A 19,411-nucleotide genomic window follows, 5' to 3' on the forward strand; every position below is an offset into this window, starting at 1 on the left:
CCTAAAGTCTAGCACTTTCACCCTACTAGTTACCTTACCCACTTGACATCTTATGGTGAATTCTATTATTAGGTGATCACTGACCCCCAGAAGGCTACCGATCTGGAGGTCCCCTACCATGTCATCCCCCGTTGCCAATACCAGATCCAGTATGGCATTCCCCCTAGTGGGACCGTGTACCTCCTGTGTCAGGTGGAGGTCCTGTACACAGGTTAGAAACCTGCGTGAGCGGTGGGACTTTGCTGTCTGCGTCTCCCAGCAGATGTCTGGGTAGTTTAGGTCCCCCATAACTACTGCCTCTTTAGCTTTTATGGTCTCCGAGAGCTGCCTCAGGAGCCCCAAATCTATTTCTTCCCCTTGGTGTGGGGGTCTGTAGCAGACCCCTACCACCAAATCCCTTTTTCCTGAGCGCTAGTTCATCCTGCTTGTTCCCCATGCTCCTAGCATTAGTATATAGGCACTTGAGCCCTGCGACTGGTGACTTTGCTGCCCCCCCACTCTGAGTCCCAAGGGGCCCCTTATTTCTTACCTCCTCGTTGCTTACCTGTGCTGTAGTGCTGGCCGCCCCATGGCTTGCATGTTAGGAAAGCTGCCAAAGATCTACCGGATTGCACCCATATACTGTACCAGTGTGGCAGGGCACTAAAAGGTGCCTGCTCCTTTAAGGCTAAAGCAGCCTGGCCAGGGAGCTCTGCTTAGTGAGCAGAGCTCTCCAGCTGTGGGGTAACTGCATAAGGAGGTAATTGAGTAACACCTGCAGGAGTCACATGATTGGAAAGAGGTAGCGTTCGGGCTATATAAGCTCAGAGCTGGAGCCAGCAGGGCGCTTGCTCTGTGGCAGCTGCTAGAGAAGTAGCTCCTGCATGTGGAAGCTGTCTAAGAACTGGTGCTGTCTGCTTTGCTACTCCTGTGCTGCAAGATTATAGGAACCTCCCATGTACGTAGGCTAGAGGGTATGCTGTATTAAGGGTGTCAGTTTGATCCCTAAAGGGGGCATAGCACTGGTGTTGTTGATAAGACTTAAGTTATAGCCTAGAGGCTTTTGTTTGTGTTTTTGTTTATACCAGAGGACTGGGGTGAGGCTAAAAGGTGAGGTTTGGAGGCCTCATTAGTGCCGAGAGAAAAGTTTGTAGAACTTGGGTAGAGTTAGTGACAAGCACATAGAGAGATTTTCTAAGGGCACAACTATGGGGTTGCAGAGAGCCGTAGCACCAGAGGGGCATGGGGATAAGGGCACAGAGAATCTAGTGCTGTCTAGACTTAGACACAGGGGTGTAGCGTCCAGTGGCAGAGGGATGCAGAAGTGATAGAAAGTAATAACGCCTATGAGGCCTAGGACACGAAAGGCATAGGTTGGAGTTGTGGATAAACCCTAACATCGGTTTATTAAATGGGCAGTCTGTCACCTAGAAATAATTTATTTATTCCATCAAAGCCGTGGCAGGAGAGATGGGCAGGCAGACTGCCCAAACAGGTGAGCAGGCCGTGACGATGATTGGCCTTGAGACATACACCTGTTATAACTGGCTTGGATCTCACTGTGCAAATATGATTGTGGGAGAGATTTGGAGGTCTCGTTGTTCATTGTATCCAGAATAATTTTCTGGGGCTAGATTTCAGTATCTGTTGCTAGGTCAAGGATATAGTTCAAGACCAAAACAACATAATGTTAGCCCTCTAGATTTTTCACCTGAAAATATATTGCCCAGCTTCATCACAGTGAATGCTACCACACATTCATTTTGTGTCAAGTGATCAGAGCAACAGAAAGATTGTTTCATGATCCTAAATAATATTTAATGAAAATCTCAGCATGGGTCAACAATATCTAATAGGAATTCTGACTACTGCAGAATATTTAGCAAATATTTAGTTGCTGCAGGACTGTGAGGAAGGCCTGACAGATCACCAGCGTAAATCTTGATGGCAGATATTCCATTCAGTAAGATACCTAAAGGGAATATTTAAAAAGAAAATGTGATTAATTCCATTACCTTCTCAGTCAAGAGTTGTTTCCTTCTCATTGTATAACTATAACACACCCACACCAACATCTTCCCCCACCCACACACAGGTTCACCTAGATTTCACTGACCCCTTTAAGTCTGAAGGTATGGGGAAGGAAAACAGAGAAGTCATTTCTCTTGTTTTAACTTTTTGTTTGTGTTAGAGATTTTGTTTTCTGAATCTGCAGTCGTTTCATATGAATTGCCGTAGTTCAATTATAATGAAAATGGTTCTTACAATTCGATAGCCTTCTCCCAGACCAATAAAATTATTTTAAATGAAAGATTAGCCTGGGTTTCTAATTGTTTTCAAAGATATATTTTTCAACAGAAACATACAGATATGTCAGATCAGTGCTTACTATGAATCAGCACTGCACCAAAATCTTTCTGCTTGCAAAATGTGATCAGTCAACTGTTTGGTTTTTTTGGTTTGTTTGTTTGGGTTTTTTTGAGAAGTAGGATGAACCTCTCCCAAATTTACATGTAAGGGAACACTGAAATAGCGCAGTCAAGGAGCAAATTGCATCTTTAACTAAACTGCTGAATAAACTGTGAACTTTCCCTCTCAGGTACCTGGGGGTTACAGTGCAATAACCTGAATATGAGCCAACCGTGTGCCCTTATTGTGAAGGAGGCTAACGGCACTAGGCTGCATTAGTAGGAGCATTGCCAGCATATCAAGGGAAGTGATTATTCCCTTCTATTCTGCACTGGTGAGGCCACATCACTGTACACTGTACTTTGTCCAGTTTTGGGTCTTCCACTACACAAAGGATGTGAACAAATTGAAAAGAGTCCAGCAGAGGGAGTGAAACTGGCTTTGGGGCAGGGGCACAAGATTTACGAGGAGAGGCTGAGGGAACTGGACTCGTTTAGTCTGGAGAAGGGAAGACTTAGGAGGTGGGGAGTGGGGAGGATTTAATAGCAGCCTTCAACTGCCTGAAGGGTGATTTGAAAGAGGATGGAGCTAGACTGTTCTCAGTGGGGGCAGATGACAGAACAAGGAGGAAAGATCTCAAGTTGCTTCAAGGGATGTTTAGGTTAGATATTAGGAAAAACTTTCTCATGCGAAGGGTAGCAAAGCACTGGAACAGGTTACCCAGAGAGGTGGTGGAATCTCCCACCTTGGAGGTTTTCAAAACCCGGCTAGACAAAGCCTTGGCTGGGATGATCTAGTTGGGGCTGGTCCTGCTTTTAGCAGGGGTTTAGACTTGGTGACTTCCTGAGGTCCCTTCCAACCCTAATTTTCTATGATTCTATGAATGCAGTGATACATAGCCTCTCTTTGCTACCAGATAAAGATCTTTAACAGGTACTATGACCCGGTATAACCGATTCATTTGTTGTTGCCACTCTGCCCCCTTGTAAGGGCTTTAAAAAAGTGTAGATGCAAATTCCTTAACCTGTATCTATGTAATCAGAAAGACTCCAGCGAAGAGCTGCAAAAATAATTGCTGTAATTCAGCCCCATGGGAAAGATTCAGTTGATGGAAGGAGTGTTTTTGCTACAAGTAAATGAGATTTGCCTGAGGGGAGAATTCACCGGTATAAACAGCATAGCTCTTTTTTTAAAAGAGAATTTGCTTTCCTTGAAGAACACCATAGCAGTTGTACGGAACCTCAAGTTCCACTTCTCATCTGAATATTTTTGCTGAGGCAGTGGGCATTCTTTAAGAAATGACATCTTTATACCAGTTGTTCCTTAAGTGACAATATTCTGCTCAGATTTTTATGCTAAATAATAACAATCTATTAGAATGCCATGCAAGGCTTGACTGTGCCATGTCGATGACTTGACTTCTCATATTTACAACCTTTTGACCAAATAATGGGGGCCAGGAGCAATGACCATGGTACTGGTGGCCTTATTTCTTCTGTCATTTCTTGCAGGTGGGTTGAATGGGCGGAATGATTAGAAACAGACCTGCATGCGATGTTGTCAGGGAGACTAGAAACCATATGTCGTGTCCTTTGCTTCTTTTTTTAGTTGCTTACTCCAAATTCAACCCAAGTTCATCAGAGGATGGACTAAAGTTCATGAAGCTTTCAAATGAACCAGGGCCAGCTTGTGGCTTTACATCAGTAGCAGGGAACTGGTGGCTCAGCAGTTTAAACTGTAGATCATGTTCAGGCTTGGGACTTGTTTGAAACTGACCTGATGTGAACCCATGAGAAAGGAAAGCAAAGGAAATAGTCTCTCAGTGAGCTGACACATAAGCTGTTGTCAGTGATATTTTGAACACAGTCACCTTCATATCTCTGATTGAAAACTCAGCCAAACCTTGTATAGTTTTCTGTCAGCAGTTATATATACACAGACCAATATTGTCATCAATCACCTTAAACTGTTAAAGGCTAAATTGACATATCTGCTAAAGTTAATGGTAGAGATAAGCAGGAACATAATTGCAATGCCCTTTTGTTTTTTTCATTCTTCAAGGAGTTAGAAAACCTTGTCCTAAACTAAAGTATTAATTCAAAAGGCTTTAGAAGAAAGGATGATGCAAAAGATTTTCATGATTCCTGCCAAAACTGAGTAATTTCTTATTTTATGAATAAATGGAGTAGAATGCCTCTCCAGTAGAGCCACAGTATCATTGATGATGATTTAGAGACATTCTTCTCTCATTTTTAGTGAAACATCCCTGTGCAACAGTTCAGCACAATGCCTATTCATCAGTCTTTTCAATAAAGAAAGCTGTGTGCCTGAGTGAATTTCACCCTTTGTGCACTCTAGAATTGTCACTGACAAAGTTAGCAGTAAAAGTAAGGTGTGACCCTTAACAAGAAACCAAGCGACTGGTTCAATTCAATGCCTGACTCAATATTGAGCATCTCTGGAGATGTCTGCTCATCTAAATATGTATTCTTCTGCATTTTTTTGAGTAAACAAAAGTCCATTTCCTCCTTTTTTTTTAATCTAAAATATACCAGAGGATCATAGCATGCTATTGTTCCTACCTTTCTCCCCACCCCAAAAAAACTCATTTCCAGTCTTGAGTTTGCATATACAGTATCCTGGAAAATCAGGAGCATTGGATTTCTTAACAGTATTTCTTTCATATCCGATTCTGTGGGTAGCCATGGTCCTTATTGTTCAAACCTACTCAGGTGCTAAAAGTTCTGCACAATCAGTGCCTTTCTTGGACTGTTGTGATACAGGTATTCTTTTGGCTGGCTTGTCATTCTCCAGCCTTGTGTAAGTCTTTACACAGGAAACAACATAGGGCTCTTTCATTCACATTTGAGTATCAGTAGAGGATAGACTTGATCAGCACTGTAGTTAAGCACTGGGTATGACATGAAGGCCATTATTAGATCATTAGTTCATTTCTCAGTTTTATAGACATGGTTATTTGCAGTCGCAATAGAAGTCTGCAAATTGTCTGGGTGTTTTCACTAACATCATTGGATTTTCTGGCAGATGTGTATTGTATATCAGCATGTGAGTAATAACTGGTGTATTCGTTATCAGCTCAGGGAAGCAAAGTGGTCTTTAATTATGGATACCTCAACTTTCCATTATCCAAAGTTAAGACATCCAAAATTAGAAGATCTCTGCTTTGGAAAACATTCCTGTAAGTTAAGTTTTAGGGAGAGGTATCCAAATTTAACCCCAAAATTGTTGCAAAGTTTTGGCTGAACAGCAAGCAATTGAAATAATACATTTTTGCTAAGGATTACAACTAAGAGCCATGTATTTTAACCTCTGTTATTTAATTGCCTCATTGCCTCATATTTCACATTGTCCCCTATACCAGGGCAAGAGAAATTCTAACTCTTGTTTATCTGGCACTGTCTTTTATTGAGAAAATCAGCTTCTATCGATTTTTTTTTTTCTTTTTTTTTTTTCTTTTTCTTCCTTGTGCTGGCTGAAAATAAGCAAGTGAATGAAATGGGTTTTATTGCAGATGCTTCTGTTTTGCAACATGGGAGTTAGCCCTTTAAAATTTCATTCATTCCATGCTCTAGCGCAGGGGTAGGCAACGCTTTTGGCTGGAGTGCCAAAAAACACCACAATGCCTACCTCGGAAGGTGCCGGAGTGCCGGCATGGCAGAAAAACAAAATGAGCGCAAGGGGAACATAGCAGGATGTCCTGCTTGTGCCCCTTGCCCCCCACCCAAAGCCCCTGCCCCCCAGCCTGGGCTCTGTGGCTGTCAGCAGCTACCCGATCAGCTCCACACCCGCGCATGCAGGGGCACCTCAGAGCACGCGCTGGGGGGGCAGCGGCTTGCTGGAAGCAGCCCAGGATCCCGGCTGGCAGTAGCTCCCCAGAGCCAGGGTCGGCTGCAGCTGGGAGGCTCCAAACAGCTGCGCCAGGCTCCGGCATCAGCTCTGCACAAGCACATGCAGGCGTGCCTCAGAGTGGGCGGTAGGGGAGGGGCCTGAGGAAGTGCAACCTCGGTCTCTCCCCCGCTCCCAGCATGGAAGTGATGAGCCCAGTGTAGCTGTTTGTAGCCAGCCCAGGCTCTGGGCTGGGATGCTGCAAGCCCTGCTGGGAGCAGCCCAGGCTCCATCACTGGCAGCAGCTACCCGGAGCCGGGGCTGGCCGCAGCGTGCCACGCAAAATGACCTCGTGTGCCACGCTTGGCACACGTGCCAGGGGTTGCCAACCCCTGCTCTAGTGAGTAGTCCAGCTTGCATTCTCAAGTAACTCACCCATGACTCTGGTAAAACTATTTATGTGAGTAAAGACAACTTGCATGACTAAGATTTTACAGGAATTGAATCTTGGTTATTTGGAGAAATTTGTGCCCGGCTTCAGTCTGACTCTCAAGACCTTATAACCAGTTAACTCCTTCTTCAAGAAAAGTAATTTAACTAGGAGATGGGACAGCTCTGGGGAACCCACTCATATCTAGCCTGAGCTGTAAGTGAAAGTCTTTGCCATTTGATAGCTGTTCAATTTGGCCAGTCTCTAATGAACTGTTTGGCCTCAGTTCAGTTTCTAGGGTACAGATGTTACAATAGAAAGCCACAAAGCCACAGTCAATATAGACAGTCCTAGCCAAGATGCCAGAGATTTTATATGGACAGAGGCTGAACTATCCTATAATAGAAAGGAGTCCTGTTGAGTCAGGTTTAAGGCACAATGTGAAGAAACAGTGAGAGGAAGCTAGTACTGCCACAACATGTTGGGCCTATGCTAGTGAATTCCCAAAGTTGCTAGTTACCCTAGACAATAGAAATCTCCCATTCCCGTAGAATTTCTGCAAATGGACCACTGCACAGCAAAATACCCAAGCATGTGCCTATCTTTAAACTTGTCAGTAGCCCCCCCTTGAAATTATTAAGGATGAGTTACATGCTTAAATGCCTTGCTGAAAAGGAGACATTTTGTCAATTTGGAGTCTTTCTATCTATTTCATCGATCTTCAAAATTTTCTATAGATTGATAGGGATTGAAGACTTTTAGAGTGCCATCTAGCCCAAGCCTACAAATGCAGTATATCATTTAAATCCAATTGCTTCCTAACTCTTCTGTTTGCAAAGAAAACTTTCCTGACTAGGTGCAATGCGTCACTGTCTCTCCGGTTGCCTATACACATGCTAGTTCACATTCTAATTAGAACTCTCCAGTGTCACCTCGCTGTCACATGCATTAAGTCCCTACGTGTTTTAAAATGGCTGCAGAGGCACTTTATCTAAACCTCATCAAATGAGCTTTAGATAAGGTGTCCTGCAGCCATTTTAAAATATGCGGGGGCTTAATACACGTGATGGTGAGCCATTTTAATTAGAGTGGCTGTCCCAGAACCACTCTAATTAAATGCCTCCCCCACCCCCAAGCACATATATAGGCAGACCTCTAAGCCTTCAGACAGATTTGGAATCATTTCCAGAGTACAAACTGCACTTTTTGTACATGAGTTATATAAAAATAAATTTGATTGAAATAGTCCCAAATCAATCTCACTCCCAATTTTCTTTTTCTTACAGATTAACGTTCTTGGTGTTTTCTTTATTTCATCTGAAGAGTTCCTGTCTAATGCTTATGTTTTGGCTGTTCTCCTATTTTTTGCCCTTCTATTGCAAAGGACATTCCTCCAAGCATCATATTATGTTGCTATAGAAACTGGAATTAACTTGAGAGGAGCAATACAGGTATTTGGAATATTATTAAGTAACCTTTTTACATTGAAAAAGTACATACATGTGAGTCTGTTCAGTATATGTAATGTTTAGATAATAGTCTCATAGAGTAAATCAGGAATTCCTGTCATGAGGTTAAATGTAGTTATAAGAAACCGTGAGTGTACAGACATTCAGACTTTTTTCTCCCAGAATAAAAATGGCCACTATGGGAGACAAATAACATGGGAACAACCAGTGTTAAATCACTCCCAGGAGCATTTCTCTTGGCGGGGGGGGCAGAGCAGTAAAGCATCACCATTTACACATGATCACATGTACTGCGCAGTAAATTAGTCTACTGTACAGTTAGCTACTACCTATAAATACAGGTAGTAAACAACTGTATAGTAGATATTGCACAGTAAAATGTGTAGTCACTGGCTGGGAGCAAATTTGCTCCTGGTCAGCCTATCCAGCAGGGGTCCACAGGGGACAGGGAGCTGTCTGTCCATAGTCCTGGTGCTGCTCAGCTCCCTGGCTCCCCCCAGGAGCTGGTTGCTGATCAGGGCCAGGACTGGCGAGCTCTCTGCCCTGTGCTTCCTCCCCACATGGAGCTTGCTGCTCTGGGGAGCAAGGAGGGACTGGGAATCCAGCCTTCGCCTGTCCCCCAGAGCAGCCAGCTCCATGATCCCAGGAAACCCCCTGTCCAGCAAGGGGCTTGCTGGCAGCTTTGTGTCTGGATGTGCACAGAGCTAGGAGAGTTCTGCCTGCTGCAGGGGCAACTCTCTCCTGGCCCTGTGCACATCAGGTCCCCTCCCAGTGCACATGGGGCCTGGAGACAGCTGCCACTGCAGCTGGCAGAGCTCTCCTGGCCCCATGCCCAGTGAGACCACCCCATACCCCTTGCCAGCCCCCAGGCTAGTAGGGGTTGGGGGGTAGTCTGGGACTCCCCCTGGCTGCTGCAGAAGGGCAGAGCAGGGCAGAAGCAGCCTTGTACCAGACTGCTCCCAAGAGGGAACACGTGTAGACATGCTCCCCTGTAGGCTCACTGCACAGTATTTTTAGTGCGTAGTAAGCCTACTTTGAATTAATAGTACATGTAGACATGCCCAGTGTGTCACTCGCTGGACTCTGCTGCTCCAACAGGGAGAAGAACACATTGTCTTCACAATCTCCACATTGTGCTATAGGGAAACACAGGCTGGCTATGGACAGCCTGGAGCACTCAATCAGAGGTACCCTATTCACTGCTGCCATCTGTTACCAGGCAGACTAAGGAAGCCTACAGAGCATGCTGAGATGTGTGCACAGGACTCCTCGAACCCCCCTCCCACCACCTCCACCTTGGCTGCACAGTGTCAGCACTGCAAGCTTTCCAGTCTTTGAGGCTTCAGCATTTGAGTATCTGTACATGTGGAAGTTTTATTTAATTAAGACAGAAGGAAAGAAACATGTTTAATAGTAATTATATATACATTTCTTTTGCATATATACAATATGATTATTACTTCATAACTTGTTTAATCATATTTGCTGCTTTTGTGGAGATTTATTTATTTATATATTTTATACTATCTGTTATATATACATCTGGGTACATGTACAAAAGCGTAATGTCTGCCAGTAATATTGAAAATAATCTCACCAGGAAAAGCCTTCAACCTTTTGAGAAAAGCTGAAGTAAACAGATTAGCATTTACAGTATCCTTGAAGGTCAGAAAGTATAGGGGGCGGGGATTTATTGACTGGGGAGATGAATTTTGAGGTCAATAAGAAAATTTGTAAAAGATGCAAGAGCAGAATATAAAGTATCTATCTAAATTTTACCTGAAGCAGAGGCTTAAAAATGCAGGGAGACAATATACCATAAACTTTCTGAATAATCAACATTCTCTAATATCCCTAGACTTCATCTTAGAATTAACACTCCATTGATCATTAATTTATGAACAAGAACAACTATTCAGCATCTTCAAATGCATACAATATGTTTACTAAGGACAGATTATACAAGCCATAATAAAAAGTCTTGCTTTTTCAAGAATGCGGCATTTGAATTTATGAATTGTTTTTAATAAAGAACTGGCTATATAGTGATAGTAAAATGAGATGTGCTTTTAAAAAAGGTCTAGATTCTAAAACATGATGTAACTCATCTAAAATTGGAATTGTTGTGACATATGAACAGTGTATCCTTATCCTTAAAGCATCATTTAACTGCCCCTTGGTTGTAATGACAGATTCTGCCACCTTTATATTGAAGGGTCTCTTATTGCCACAATAATGTAATGGAAATCAATGGGCCATGTTACAAAGTAAGTGAGTACTCCACATGATAGAATTGGGCTCACAGATATTAGATAACTGAACACTGGATTTGAGAAACCTTTATATGCTATACAAAGAGTTGTACTTGAGAAACTAGCAGGACACAATAATTAAGCGTATCATTACAGGGTAATACCGCCAGATATACTGGCCAAAACCTACCCTCTGACAGCTGAAAACTCAGTCATATAATAGCTGATAGTAGACACTCTGTCCACCTGATTACAACATGAACCAGTGAGAGTTTGGGTGATAAATGGGGGCTTTCATAGCTGTCTAGTTATTTAACTCCTCTTGATCACACACTTGTAAATTCCTGTTCGGCATCAGATTTTGGGATTTTGCTTATTAGCCTGTCTCTCATTAGTGCAGACAGAAAATTTCTTAGAAACCAACATTTTGACATAACATAGGAAAGGAAATTGCAAGTGTTTTACATTGACCAGTTCTGCTGCCAGTTGTGATGTGTTTTGCCACTTGTGTTTTCAACTGACCCCAAAGACACCAATAGCTATGAAAGGCACTTACAATACATCGACCCAGAATCAGGTTGAAAATGCACTAAAATAACTGCAAAATTGCAGAAAAATTAAGAACCTATGAAACACTTGTAACCACGATGTTTGATACAAGTAAAGCTTCATACTACCTATACTGTGTGTTAAACAATTGTCTAGCTAGCTAGGCAAAAGTGTTGTCATTTCAGTAGGAATTCCTAGTAAACATATTGGAGACAGGAAAGGGAAGGGTGCTGATTGCCTTGCAATATCCTTGTCAGATAATTTTTTGAGCAAAGTGCTTTGCAGAATCAAAATTCCCATTGAATGTTGGTTATTCAGGGCATACACCATTGGGTAACTGTTCTATTTATAACTGGAGACCTTGTGTAGGTGTATTCACGAACCTTCACTTTTTGATCTAATTTTCAGACAAAAATATACAATAAGATTATGCAGCTCTCAACTTCAAACATGTCTATGGGGGAAATGACTGCAGGCCAGATCTGTAACCTGGTTGCCATAGATACAAATCAACTGATGTGGTTCTTCTTCCTCTGCCCTAACCTTTGGGCTATGCCAGTGCAGGTAAGAAAGTTGAAATGTTCCTTTTTTTATTAATGTGCTTAACCCAATACTGACTGCTGTCTTGTGAATCATTTTGAAAAGGTGAAAGTCTTAACAAATGTAAGAGTTATTAATATTAGACCAAGAATAAAAGAGAGTTTCCCTTTTTTTATAGTGTCATATACTCCAGTATTTTTACTGTAATTATTTCAGACTCAATCCTGCTGTCACTTTCAAAGCCTGATGAACTTCTACATAGACCCAAGGGCTGCATCGAGACATGCAGGGGCATGCACTTAGAGCGGCACAAATTGCCACAGCGTACACCCCTGCACGTGTGCTTCTCCTCCCAGCTCTTCAGCCAGGGAGAGCTGAAAGCTGGGGTCAGCACTGGTATTGGCCTCAGCAGTCTTGCCAGGGACAGCAGGGGCACTGGTTGGGGAGCACAGAGGCCTGACCAGCAGTCAGAGCATTGCTCTGGATGGCCCAGCCTCTGTGTGCGCACACTTATTATGCATGCATTGTGTCAGTTTTTGTACCAGGGTTTTGGGGTTGTTTTTTTGTTTTTGATTGGTTTTTTGTTTTTGTTTTTTTTTTTTTTTGCTTTTGTTTTTTTTTTTGTTTTGTTTTGTTTTTTGGGGCGGTGGGGAGGGGGTGTTGTTGTTTGTTTTTTATTTTTTTGCTACCAGCAAATTCTGGTAGCAAATTTTGGTCCTGTGCTGCAAATTTGCAATGGAGGCCATGTTTAAATGTTCACTGTGTGCAGTTTGTGGTGTCACAAACCACATGCCCGGAACATTAAAACGTGCCCCACACTACAAATTTGCAGCGCAGGGGAAAATTTTGCTACTGGGAAATCCCGGTAGCAAAGAAAAACAAACACAAAAAAAGCAGCAAGGCACATGTGAGAGGAGTGTGTGTTAGCACACACAGAGGCTTGATCCTCCCCCAAAGTGGCTGCTGGCCAGAGTGTCTGCATTCCTTTAGTTGTCCTCCAGCTCTTCCACTCCTCCAGCATGCCTTTAAGCTGGGAGAAGTGGGGAAAAGTCAGTTTCCCTGAAGCAGGGCAATTTGCCCCACACCAACATGCATGTGCAGTGGCGTGCACTGTGGCAAAAAGTAGCAGCACACATTTGAACCACTACTATTTTTGCTTCTGCATGTCCATGCCCCTGCATGTGGGGATGCACCCAAAGAGTCTAAGAACAGACCTTTTATATTTAGGAATACCTAGGGTTTCTTACTTTTTTCATACTGCATTTAAATATATATTTTAAATACTTGTACTGACTGTTAGTCCTCATGACAATGGTCAACTGAGGTCTTGTATAGGGAAGGCATTATATAAATCTCCCATCTAACATCTTTCAGTACAAACCAAATTCTTGACTTCTCAGCTATGTTAGTCATAGACTTTTGTCAATTGGGGAGTGCTAATACTTTCTTAGGTAGCATCCAGACGAGCATGGTGGTGCCACAAACCCACCTATGGCGTCACGCACCACACATTCAGGTGTTTCCCATACTGCTACCCTGCAGTGCAGGAGGATTTTTTACCCCAGGAGATCTGGGGGTCAAAAAAACCTGCTTGGAAAAAAAAAGCAGGGTGGTGCACATGGCTGCAGCACATGCCACCCAAAACTGGAGCCTGACCCACTGGGGCCACTCTGTGGCTGCCAGCCAGGCTCCCAGGCCCTCGGGACCCCAGGTAAGGCTGCTGGTGCTAGCACAGTTGCTGGACCCAGCTTCCCTTACCCTACCCGAGGTAACCTGCTGTGCACCAGAGTGCACATGGCATGGGCGTTCTCCTGAGACAAAAAGGCTTCTTGTCCCTGGGGAACCAAATGTCCGTGCTCATCTGGACATGGCCTTGGATAGGATCATAATTTTTTTTTACTGTGATAACTGCCTGAAAAGAACCAGCATTTTGATGATTCTTTCTAGAGTCTCTTACATTCACCTATTCCCAGAAATGTCTTTCAATTTTGTTATATATTTACAGTTTTTACTCTTGTTAATAATTCCAGGGAGATCAATAGAGTCTGACGTAACCTAAACAATAACATTAATACTGAATATGTATAACAAAAAATATTAAACAGTTTATAGACTGAAGGTGAAAGTTTTCATCATTCTTTAGGATGTGCTCACCTGGGATGTGGAGGCCCGCGCTCAAGTCACTGCTATGTAAGTTAGAGGGCACATCTACACAAGACACTAAATGCACAGTAGACTAATTCTACTGTACACTAGTGTGTCAGGGCAAAAGCCCTGCTATTATGCTAATGCACAATTAGTCTATTATACATTGGCATCACTAAAATGGTTTGCACCAGTGCTACTGAGCAGTAGCTCTGGTTACAGCTTATTACAGGCACTAACTTAATGTGCAGTACCTATGGTGCATTAATACACGTGTAGGCATGCCCAGAGAGAAGTAGTGAGCTGTTTTTAGTCTGAAGTTAGGCAGGAGACAGGGTAGATTAGCACTTCATAGAGTAACTAAACGAGATATATAGCATGACCTTTCATGAGCCTGAGCTTATCAAGGTGCTGCATCTGATGAAGTGAGCTCAAATTCATGAAAGCTCATGGTATACCTCTCTGATTTAGTTAGTCTATAGTGTGTGAATCTACCCTATTTTCTGCCTTACTTCAAACTGACACAGCTAACTACCTCTCTCTATCCTGGTTTGTCTATAAGGATCTTCACCTTCACAATGCCAGTCAGCTGACACAGTCACTGGACTATTGGCTGTTCTGTCATTTCCATCCATACCCACACTTCCTGTGAAAAGCTCTGAAAGGGTCTTGGGTTTGTGTTGATGTGGGATGGGAAAAATTTTGAAAATTCAAGTTTTTTTGGTGTTTCCTGCCCCCCACCCACTCCCTTCCAGAATGATTGCCACGTGGTTCTGCCTCTCCCCTTTTTCACTCTAGATACCTTAAATAAAATTTCACCCCCCACTCTGTGACCCACCATCTGCTCTCTGCCTCTCTCAGCTGATCTGTAGTCCAACATGAACTATGAAATCTGGCTGCTCACAGAGTAAATGAAGTTCAGCCAAGCAATCCTTTATACAATAAGTATAATGTACTGGAAATAGGAGCATATCACTTGGCAAATCAGTGCTGCATCAGAGAGCCCTTTATGAGTACTGTATTCTGAATCTGAAAGCATAAGTCTGCATTACTAATAAATAATAGTATTGTCACAGTGGTAAGTCATAGTATTGTCACAGTGACTTGATAAATGTAAATGGCAAATCTTTCTGTTGGGTATATCTGGATATACTGTTTAAGAATTCACTGGTATATTCTTAACACTGGTTAAGAATTTATTGATATAAAAACCCTGATATTGATTGTTAGCACCACTTACTACAGTGTAAATGTGTGATATCTGCATTTTAAAACAACCTTGTTTTGTGGAGCCCATATTCCTCTAGCAAGATATAATAAAGATACATTACAAGGAAAATGATTGAAACATTTAAGATTAAAATATGGTACCTTTTATTAGACCAACTAAGAAATTGCAAAAAACAATTATCTGTCTTTGCAAGCTTTTGGGCTTGCACCCTTCTTCAGACTGAGGAGAAATCCAAAATGGTAAAAATCCTCTTAGGTAGAAAATAAACTTCATTTTGCACAGGGGAATTTTGAGGCTGGATGTTTGTTCCTCTGGATCTGTGACAGTCTGGCGTGAGTTGCTCCTTGATGTGCAGATAAGGCTGCTGTCATCCCTGGAGGTGTCAGATGTTAGGAAGGCAAGGAGGCTCAAAAAATATTTCCTTCTTGTTCATCAGTGAAGCTTATATTTCCAAAATTGGCTAAAATATGGCATCTTTTATGTTTCAGGGATGTATTTGGTAGCCGTGTTGGTCTGAGACAAAAAGGTTTTGCATTTCTTCTTGTCTCAGACCAACACGACCACCAAATACATCTCTAAGATTAAAAGAGGCACTTTAAGAGACTTTAGAAGTTCTTCAATTACGAAAAAGTTCAGCTAAAAGTCAGTCTGCGTTGTTGTCCTTTTTAAACAGCAGATTAAGAGCAGAGCTGCATTGTCCATCTTCAAGTTGATGTGAGAATCTGCTTTCAAGCCTTGGTGTAATATCTTCAGATGACAAGCATTAGAATCAGTGACTGAGAAGATATTTTAATTTAATACATACCCTTAATCTATGAGCAAATATAAAATATACTATTCACTATTAGATTGTCAAAGTAATTTAGTCATAATTCAATGCTTTTATGAAGCTGGAAGAAAACAGCTGTTTTCACCTAAAGAACACAGAAAATGTAGTCTCACCTAAATAACTCCTTTGTTTTGCCTCCCCATCTCACATAATCAGTAACAGCACTGAGTGTAGCCAAAAGTTTACACTATATTTGTGGTACTAATCGTTTCAGGTGGTTAGGGCTTTTATTTTACATAAGTGCCTTTGCCTCATTCCTATGAAAGTGACTAGAACATCCAGGCTAGGTACAGACATTCAGAAAGCCTGAAATTGAATTGATCTAAGTTAGGGAGTTTTCTTTTGGGCTCAGCCATATTGGTCTAGGGCTGTATGGTAGACAGAGGCTTTTGGTTTGAGTCAATACCTTTTATTAGACCATCTTGGAGGTGGGTTGATATTTCTAGCAAGCTTTTGGATAACACAGTATCCTTTTTCAAGCTAAGTGGAGTGCAGAAGGGGGTGACTCCCCTGTGTGTACTGGAGAATCAGCCGGTAGTCTATGCAAGTGGATAAGGCAATTGAACTGCTCTGAGGCCAATCATACATTTCACATGAGGGGAGGATGGGAAGGAAAGAACATTTTTGTGTGTTATGGTATGGATACTTGATATGTCTAAGCCCCAACCACACCAGGTACCCATACCATAACCCACAAAAAAAAAGGATACTGTGTTATCCAAAAGCTTGCTAAAAACATCAACCCATCTCCAAATTGGTCTACCAATTTGGAGGTCTCACCTCCAAATATGTTACCAACTCAAACCAAAAAACTTGATCTAAGTTAGGCAGTTTTCTGTAAGCAGTATAAAAACACAATGCACGTTCACCCTTGGGTAGGGCAGAGGGAGGGGGCAAGTCTTTGACTGGGTTCTGCCATTTTTAAAGCAGTCTGTGTTCACTGAACTGTTCTGTTACAAGTATAGACTGGTTTCAGTCACTTATACCAGTACAAGCGCAGTGTCAGTACCTGGCCCGTGACACTTTAATTGGTGGCAAAACCAACTTATAGTCATACTCCCAGGGATTTTCCAGCTTCACTTGGCACATGAAATCTTTCTGCCACTTTATCCTCCTTACCCTGATCAATATAAATATCCATCTGTACTCTTCAGTCTCCTTTTCCCATTTGAACAGTACTGCTGCAGTCACTGGCTAGAACAATTATTCAATTTTGCAACCTTTCTGCATGTGTAGGGCCCAGGGAAATCAGATGTGCCTGCATCAGAGATTTAAGATGAGAAAACACAAAAGTCCCCAGATGTTTAGCCCAGTGAAACAGTGGGAGAGTGCAAATTACTTAGCCTGGAAGGGTCGACAGTTAAACCAAAAATATAGAGCCTCCCCCACTCCCACTGAGAAGTTTTTTGAGAAGTTAACACTACTACAGTGCCTATGTAAGGAAACAATACAGTTTCCTGTGATAGATTTACACCAATTGGCCTGTTATCCATTTTGCTTTTTGAGCTACTTTCTGCTGTAGCCTCATCTGTCAAATATTTTTTAAAAAGCAGCAGAATTTAAATTTACTTGCTCCTATTTGATTTGCAGCTAGCAAGGGACATGAAGGATAACAAGAAGGGTTTCTACAAGTATGTCAACAACAACAGAAAGATCAGGGAAAGTGAGGGCCCCTTACTGAATGGGGAGGGAATCTTGTGAGACAGGATATGGAAAAGGCTGAAGTACTCAATGTCTTTTTTCACCTCAGTCTTCACAGGCAAAGTCAGCTCCCAGACTAGTGCACCTGGCAGCACAGTTTGGGTAGCAGCCAACAGTGGTGAAAGAACAGGTTAGGGTCTATTTAGAAAAGATGGACATATACAAGTCCATGGGGCCAGATAGGATGCACCTAAGGGTGCTAAGGGAGTTGGCTGATGTGATTTTAGAGCTGTTGGCCATCATCTTTGGAAATTCGTAGAGAGGTTCCAGATGATTGGATTGAAAAAACCATAGGGCCCATATTTAAGAAAGAGAAAAAGGAGGATCCAGAGAACCACAGACCGATCAGCATCGCTTCAGTCCCTGGAAAAATCATAGAGCAGATACTCAAGGTATCCATTTCTAAGCACTTGGAGAAGAAGAAGGTGATTAGGAACAGTCAGCATGGATTCAGCAAAGACAAGTCTTGCCTGACCTACCTGATTGCCTTCTATGATGAGGTGACTGGCTCTCTAGATGTGGGGAGAGCAGTGGATGTGGTGTACCTTGATTTTTAGCAGGGCTTTGGATATGGTCTCCCACAACATTCTTGCAGGAAATGTAAGGAGGTACAGGCTGGATGAATAGACTGTAAGGTAAATAAAAAAAACTGGCTGAAGCATCAGACTCGGAGAGTAATAATCAATGACTGTGTCTAGTTGACAGCCGGTGGAGTGCCTCAGGGGTCAGTCCTGAGGCTGGTTTTGTTCAATGTCTTCATCAGCAACCTGGAAATTGGCATAGTGTGCCAGCAAGTTTGCAGATGACACCAAGCCGCAGGGAGTAGTAGATATGATGGAGGGTAGGGCTAGGATTGAGAGTGACCTAGACAAATTGGAGGATTGGACCAAAAGAAGTCTCATAAGTTTCAACAAAGACAATTGCAAAGTCCTGCACTTAGGACGGAACAATCCCATGTACAAGTACAGGCTGAGGGCTGACCGTCTGGGCAGCAGCTCTGCAGAAAAGGACCTGGGGGTTACAGTGGACAATAAGTTGAATATGAGCCAGCAGTGTGCCCTTGTTCCCAAGAAGGCTAATGGCATACTGGACTGCATTGTTAGGAGTATTCCCAGCAGATCAAAGGAAGTGATTATTCCCCTCTATTCAGCATTGGTGAGGCCATGTCTGGAGTAATGTGTTCAGTTTTGGCCTTCCAGTACAAAAAGGATGTGGACAAATTGGAGAGAGTCCAGCAGAGGGCAATGAAAATGGTTCAGAGTCTGGGGCAGGAGCACATTTCTTATGCGGAGAGGCTGAGAAAACTGGGCTTATTAAGTCTAGAGAAGAGAGGACTGAGAGGAAATTTAATAGCAGCCTTCAACTACCTGAAGGGGGGCTCAAAAGAGGATAGAGCTAGATTGTTCTCAGTGGTGGCAGATGATAAAACAAGGAGCAATGGAGGTTTAAATATTAGGAAGAATTTTCCCACTAGGAGAGTAGTAAAACACTAGAACAGGTTACCCAGAGAGGCTGTGGACTCTCCATCCTTGGACGTTTTTAAGACCCAGCTAGATAAAGCCTTGGCTGGGATGATTTAGTTGGGGCTGGGCCTGCTTTGAGCAGGGGGTTGGACTAGATGACCTCTTGAGGTCCCTTCCAACCCTAATTTTCTATGATTCTATAATCCTATGAGTATCTAAAGAAGAAAAGCAGCATATTATTTACTGAATCCATTTCACATAATTTTCTTCAGAAGCTATATTTTATACTTAGTGGTGAAGAGGCAGAAGTGTTAAGCAGTGTTAGCTTGTGTATCATTAAATGTTAGTGAATAACTGTATACAGAGAAAGGAGTGATTTCCTCTGGGTGAAACTACTTTAGTTCTTCACTTGTAAGCCAGTCACCTCTACTTAAAATACTATGAGAAAGCTCAGACTTCTGTGTGCACATTTGAAATCTGATATGTTTTCTTATCCATTCTGTTGTCATTTTAATATTATTGAGGGTTAGATTGCTGCTCTAAGTCAAGACGTGAGCTGGAGCAGGAA

The 19,411-nt window shown here is 42.5% G+C and overlaps 1 protein-coding gene across 1 annotated transcript in view; it reads left to right on the forward strand.

Moving 5' to 3' along the window:
* The window catches only part of ABCC8 (ATP binding cassette subfamily C member 8), a 154,741-nt gene that overhangs the window by 31,818 nt on the left and 103,512 nt on the right, over positions 1 to 19,411 (forward strand). Inside the window, exons 8-9 of the mRNA XM_006024884.3 lie at positions 7,951 to 8,115; positions 11,343 to 11,498. Coding sequence (XP_006024946.1) covers positions 7,951 to 8,115; positions 11,343 to 11,498 — 321 coding nt within the window. The remainder of the gene's footprint in view (positions 1 to 7,950; positions 8,116 to 11,342; positions 11,499 to 19,411) is intronic.

This window comes from Alligator sinensis, unplaced genomic scaffold (genome assembly GCF_000455745.1).
Source record: "Alligator sinensis unplaced genomic scaffold, ASM45574v1 scaffold447_1, whole genome shotgun sequence".
Classification (NCBI taxonomy): Eukaryota; Metazoa; Chordata; order Crocodylia; family Alligatoridae; genus Alligator; species Alligator sinensis.